This window comes from Poecilia latipinna, unplaced genomic scaffold, assembly GCF_001443285.1.
Source record: "Poecilia latipinna isolate Pla-1442-1.1 unplaced genomic scaffold, P_latipinna-1.0 Scaffold3728, whole genome shotgun sequence".
Taxonomy (NCBI): domain Eukaryota; kingdom Metazoa; phylum Chordata; class Actinopteri; order Cyprinodontiformes; family Poeciliidae; genus Poecilia; species Poecilia latipinna.
The window spans coordinates 44,577-51,352 of record NW_015116344.1 but is presented as its reverse complement, the minus strand read 5'-3'; the positions used below and the strand labels follow the sequence as shown (position 1 = coordinate 51,352).

General features: G+C 37.6%; 1 protein-coding gene across 3 annotated transcripts in view; it reads right to left on the bottom strand.

Annotated features, from left to right (window-relative positions):
* Window positions 1-741: 741 nt before the first annotated feature.
* The window catches only part of LOC106941533 (E3 ubiquitin-protein ligase HECW1-like), a 38,871-nt gene continuing 32,836 nt past the window's right edge, over window positions 742-6,776 (bottom strand). For 2 of the 3 annotated variants that reach the window (XM_015024586.1, XM_015024585.1), the window contains exons 3-6: window positions 3,418-3,739; window positions 3,034-3,141; window positions 1,064-1,158; window positions 742-825 (exon numbers count right to left, since the gene is read on the bottom strand). In XM_015024586.1, coding sequence (XP_014880072.1) covers window positions 766-825; window positions 1,064-1,158; window positions 3,034-3,141; window positions 3,418-3,739 — 585 coding nt within the window. In that variant the 3' untranslated portion in view covers window positions 742-765. The remainder of the gene's footprint in view (window positions 826-1,063; window positions 1,159-3,033; window positions 3,142-3,417; window positions 3,740-6,776) is intronic. The other variant, XM_015024587.1, reaches the window with a different exon arrangement.

The following is a 6,776-nucleotide window of genomic DNA, read 5'->3' as shown; positions in this document are numbered from 1 at the left end:
AACACTCTCTCAATGACTGGCAGGCTTTTGAAGGACAACAGGACAACAAGAATTTACCGTAAAAATTCCTAAAATCAGTTCCTAATTAGCCTCTCTGTGAAATACATGCATAAAATACATTTAGAAGAAATCATCTATTCCCAATGCAATAACCATTTTTAACCAACCTAAATTACATCTAACTAGTACGCAAAGTAACATGGTTAGATGTATTCAAACATATTGACAAAATTACAACTGTATGAATGTGTTGTATTTTGTTTGGAAAGTCAAAGAAAATGTTCAACGTCAGTGAACAATAAAGTTGTCTTATTTATTCACCAAACCAAATTACTGCATTAAGGTGTTCCAATCACTTCCACAGCCATTGGTCAATTTGCATTTGACATTGCAGTACATTTGATGTGGTCGACTTTCACATGGAATACTTTTGATAATATGGTGTAAATGTCTATAGTTTAAAACGAAAAACCAAACCAATCTTTTGTTTTTATTAAAAGCCTGACTCTATAATCTAAAGAACAGTTAGTTCTCAGCCATCGATAGATGCTAAAGCATCAACTAAATACTATGGGGGTTTTAGCCAAATCTATTCTGATTCCCAAGGAAGTTTCTGAAAGTTTCTCTTAAGCATCTAAGCTGATGACAATCCTAAGGTGTAGTTAAAGCTGCAGTAAGTAACTTTTCATAAAAATGTTTCTTTTACATATTTATTAAAACTGCCGTTATGTCCTGACAGTATAATATGAGAAAAATAACCTGTGATCAAATTGATCTCTCCTGTCTCCTTCCCTGTGGTCTGCCACCTGCAGAAATACTTCGCTCCTGGTCAGAAAGAGCCAATCATGCATTTGTGTCACACCCTCCCCTTTGCTCTCTGCAGCGCTAATTTTATAAGTATTACCTACTTTAGCTTTAACAGTTTTACTCTGCTGATTTTAGGTCAAATAACATTCTTTAAAGATGCCTAACTGTTTTATTGCAGTATTTATACAGAGCTTAGCTTTTATACAATTTGGACATGCATAGCTTTATGAAAAGGAATGAGGTGAAAGAGTCTCACAGGTGGGCAGCCCTTCTTGATGGTCACACTGGGTGTAGTGGCCCTCAGCGCTCCAGTGACACCGTGGTAGTACCTGAAGCAGACCTGGGTCTCTGCTGTGTGAGAAAAACATGAGACATTAATGTTTTTGGTAGCACTTTATTTGAAGGGGGTTGAATAAGACTGACATGACACTTTCATAAACATGACATAACACCTGTCATGAACATGAATAAGTCTTCATGAATATTTATGACTGTTGTAATAAAGCGTCATTCGGTAAATTATGACACTTTTAATACAAAGTTGACATTATTCAAAATGTCTGTTATGACAACTTGACATTAACCAGGAAATCATTACTGTTTAAACTTTACCTTTAATAACATAAAGTTACCTAATTTTTAAAGTGCAATCAGTAATACTTTTATAACAAATTTATATCAGTAATGATTTCTTGGTTAATGTCAAGTTGTCATAAAGACATTTTGAATAATGTCAACTTTGTATTAAAAGTGTCACTATTTACCGAATGACACTTTATGACAACAGTCATAAATATTCATGAAGGCTTATTCATGTTCATGGCAGTGTCATGTCAGTCTTATTCAACCCCCTTCAAATAAAGTGTTACCATTTTTGAACTGGTCTTTGCTAGATACTGTCTGTAAAAGTGACAAAAAAAACCCCAGAAGAAACACAAAAATGATCAACAGAAATAAGTGAATTAAAACTGCACATCACAGTTAAAATGCAGTGATTGTGCTATTGTAATTACTTTAAAGTAATGCAAACTGTGTGCAGATGGGGAAACCCAGCTCTGTGGGAAACATGGGGAGATTAGGGTCACAGTAAAGCTTTATGTTTCTTTGTCTGTTTTCACCAGACACACTCTGACACTTGGACAGGACACGCCACAACAGCACTGCATGAGCTAAGAAAAAGCTTCATTAATCCTCTGTTTATGTGGATTAATGGGCAGTAAATACAAACATTAAAATTTCAGTGGATGTTTTGGTGGGATTTACCAGAATTTAAACATGGGTATAGCTTAGCATCATGAGCATAAGAATTAAATACTTATATGATGTCTGATAATTTGACCAAGTGGAACCGAAAGACCTAATCAAAGCATGAATTTTAATGAATTATACACCACCATGGTGTCTAGGCTAAAGTATAATGGATGCCACCTGAATTGAAGCAGCTAGCAGAGGGTGTGTTCTTTGTCACTGTAGAGCTTTGTCTCACAGGTAAATCACTTTTGGGTTTAACTACCCTGTTTTGACATAAACAAACTCAGAACTCCAAACAGACAGGCAACAGCAAATGCAGTCGTCTGTACCTGTCTCTCTGTTAGATTGCATTTGTACTTTGGATACTATCTGAGCATCAAATCGAGCCCAAATTGGTACCCAGAAATGATCTGTTTTTATCATTACCTTATCATTTATTTGCTTAGATATGGCCTCAGTTCCTCTGCATGGGTTCTTATTTGTGCATTTAGATTCAGCTGTGTTCTTTTCAGGATTATCCCTTTGTTTAGTTCTAGCCTTCTCCTGGTCTGTTTATTTTCCTCCGTCCTTCCATCTGCTAGCTTGCTTTAGTTGTGTTCTGTCACCTCATAGTTCCCTCAGCTATTTTCATTTTCATTTAGTTAGGCTAACTGGTTTTCAGGTCATTTCTCCACTTCTTCAGTATGCATACAGGATAGCCTATTGATTTCATAGTTCTCCATAGGCTCCTTCCACGATATTTCTCCATGATTACCCGATCCCCTCTCCAAGTTCTATGCTAGTCAGTTATTTTCTGCTGTAAGTCATCTTTTATTTTTTTCTATTAAAAAGACATCTCTGTTGTATGTCTGCATGTGGGTCCTCCATAAAAAACCAACCATGAATATTAAACCTGCTGTTTGAGGATCACAGATAGTTTGGATTTTTTATTGTTTTTTTATCTTCTGGTTGCTGCTGTTGTTTTGAGATACTTACAATTTCTAAAATTGGAGCTGGAATCAATTTTCCAAACTATTTGTCCCTTGTGAGATCCACTGATGCCTCGATTCTTGTAATCAAGAAAGTTCTCTGAAAGAGTCTCATCTAGAAAGAGAGATAAAACCGATTAGGACACACTGATCGGCCACTAACAGTTCACTTTTATTTTACCTCTTGTCATTTTTTTACTGTCATAATAAGATATGAACGGTCTCATGAGCTTTAACATTTTTTTTCTTAAGAATATTGGAACAATTTCCTACACAAAATAAAACAATCCAATTTATCCATGGCATTGTTTGGGAAATATACAAGTAAAAAAATAAATGTTCAATAAAACATGAAAATAGTGGAAATAAAAATAAGTCATATCTAATTTACCAACAAGATACATTCCAATCCAGTCTCCAGCATCCACTTCCTCCTTGATGTCCCATTTGATGAGCAGATCTTCAGACTGGCCTATGGTGTAGTGGGCAGAGCTAATGGTGAGTGTGGACCGGGTGTCGGGTGAGACCAGGTCGGTGTCACTGGTGGAGCGTTGTAACCCCAGCATAAAGGCCTCCTGGTTCAAACTGTTGACTGCACATGTGTCTGGACCACAGCTGTGACGCGCTGCACCTTTGCAGCACTGGCGGGGCTGCCCACTGCGGGTCGGGGAGGACATGGCAGCCAGGCTCAGGAGCCGGTTCTGGTACAGGTTCTACATAAACATACGCAGCAGAAAATATAGTGACTGGATCTTTTGTTGGTATTTTAGTGCATGCTCTCTTATTGACTAACTACAGCTGCTGACATCAGTTTAATACCCCTTCTACTCTATCACTTTTTGTCATGTTTTAGCATAAAACTGTGAGGCTCAGGTCTCATGAAACTGAAATTGCAGCTTGATCGTTAGATTTCAGAAAGGGTAACTGATAGAGATTTTTGGTATTATCATTTTGTTATTACTTTCAGTCTAATGTTATTGTGAAAGTGTTTCTTCCTTATGTGTGTATAAACTGACCTGGAGGTTACGACTGACTTTTGGTATTATCATTTTGTTATTACTTTAGTTCATATTCAGTCTTACTTTAGTTCATATTCAGTCTAATGTTAATCAGTATTATTGTGATTTTTAGTTTAAAGTGTTCTCTTCCTTATGTGTGTATAAACTGACCTGGAGGTTACGACTGACTGTTTCATCTTCATGTGAGACAGTTAACTCTGTGTTTCCCAGACCTTAATTCTTATCAACCAGAACACCTCCTAACTGCCTGTGAGCAGTCGTATTTTGTCTCTTGTTTATCCTCCCTCTTTGTCGACAGAGCTGAACTGGGCTCAGATCGTAGATCAGATATCACACCTGGAACTGAGTTGCTGGTTTGTTTAGGTTAGAAGTTTTACGACCTCTGTTGTTTTTTTCTGGCTGTTCTGCTTTGACAATAAAACAGGGGCTCGCGTGGAAGGAGATCAGAATTCTCTGTGAACGGCCTGGAGAGGCAGTGGCGGAGAGTTTTCCTTTTGCAAAAGCTTTGTCTATAAAATTCATATACGTTGTCTGTGGTCTTTTTATATAGGTTCGAGAAAAAGTACCTATCAGTAACATTGCACATCACCCTGAACATTCCAATCATATTGTGAGACATGACAGAAAACCTTGTCAGAGTAGATTTGAAGATGGACAAACCTTACAATGTAAGTAAAAAACATTCACCCCCTGGGATGATTTTACTTATCAACTATTATTCCAGGATTTCTCTATATTTTTCTACATTCATTTCACCTTCTACCTTTGTAAGACTTCCAGGATCTGCTGCCGAGAAGCCTCCCCACAGCGTTATGCATCCACTACCACGCTTTACAGTGGAGATGGGGTGTTTGTGGTGACATACAGTGTTTGGTGTCCACCAAGCGCACCATTTTATCTGATGGCCAAAATACCCAATTTTGCTGTCATCAGACCAAATAACTTTCTCTGTCTTCTACATGGAGTCTCCCACATGCCTTGCTCCCCCTGTTGTATCTCACAGAGCAGTATTCAGAAGTTCTATATCATCCTGGGTCAGAAGCCCATTCCTTGTGTGGCACAGACTGCAGTGGCTGCCTTCGATGAACTGTTTAAGGCGCACTTTGTGTTTGCTGTGTCCTACGATGCAGCCCTCCTCAACTTCTACACATTTATCCAAACAACAGTTTATGGGATCGATGTGGCAACAACAAAGGAGAGCCCCAGAGTCAAGGAAATCAGAGTGAGAATTAACAACACTTAAATATGCCAACATGTTACATTTGTAAGGTTCAGCACAGAAATTCTTCAAATCTTTTTCAGCACTTGAAATTTAGTCATGCTTTGTATCCAGGGCACAAATTGCATTTGAAATGTGGGAAACATAGTTGTTCATCTGTTTTTTACATATATTCTGGGTTCAAGAAGCACTTGATGAAAGCACATTGAGACACTATTGCCATAGATTCTGTTTATGTGGACAATGTTGGAACAGATAGTGTTGAGACCAATGATGTTTGTGCTGATGACCCATTGAGTAGTACTTCTGTTAGTCAACAAAGTCTTCCTAAAAAGAGGCAGTTAACGGACATGTGTAGCTCTGTTATTGCCCAAGTTCAAGCAGCTGGAGTTTCTGAAAATATTGTGCAGTCTTTAACTTGTTCAATGAAAGAGGTTGTTAATGATGTTCATATTCAAGCACAGGATGCTGTTCTTACATGTCTGTCATCTGAAGTGAATGAGCAAACCTTAAACAAAGTCAAAGAATGTTTTGAGAACATAGAAAATCCATTCACACACCTTAACACTGAAACAAAGAGGCAAAGGTATTTTGAAAAAAAATGGAAAATTGTTGAATAGAGCATGTCCTTGGAGTGTGCTATGATACATGTTTGCATAAAACAACAGGTGTTTACAGTCAAATTCCTGTTAATGACAAATTTATGTATGTACCTATTTTAGGAAATCTTGAGTCATTGTTTACGAATGAAGAACTAAGTACTTGCTTTCAACAAGTAAAGTGCCATGAAGATGGGATCTATAGAGAGATCAGTGATTGTTCCTATTTTAGAAATCACTCATTATTTTCAGAGCAAGAACATGCACTCCAAATACAGTTGTATTACGACGATTTTGAATCAGCAAATCCACTGGGACCCAAGAGGGGTTCACATAAACTTGGCTGTATTTATTTTATTTTAAGAAACTTGCGAGCTAAACTAAATTCTGTTTTGATGAACATTCATCTTGTTTCTCTTTTTCATGCTGAGGACTTGAAGAAGTATGGTTTTGGTCCCATCTTGGAACCTCTTAGTAATGACTTGAAATGTCTTGAGACAGAAGGTGTTAAAGTGCCATTTTCGGATGTACCTTTAAGAGGTTCAGTTGTTCAGGTTACTGGTGATAATTTGGCATTGCATAGCCTTTTTGGTTTTGTTGAATCATTCAGTGCAACTTACTGTTGTCGGTTTTGTTTAACTGATAAAACAAAGTTTCAGTCAGTATTCAGTGAGGATAACCGAGACCTAATTTTTCGCACAGAAGAGCTCTACTCAGAACATTGCAATGCTGTGGCACAAAATCCCACTCTTGTACATTCTTTTGGTGTAAAAAGAGGGTGTCCTCTTAATGCACTACAGTATTTTCATTGTTCAAACAACTATGCAGTTGATATTATGCATGACCTGTTGGAAGGTGTTGTGCAGTACGAACTTCAGCTTCTTTTTCAGTACATGGTTAGGACTTCCATAGA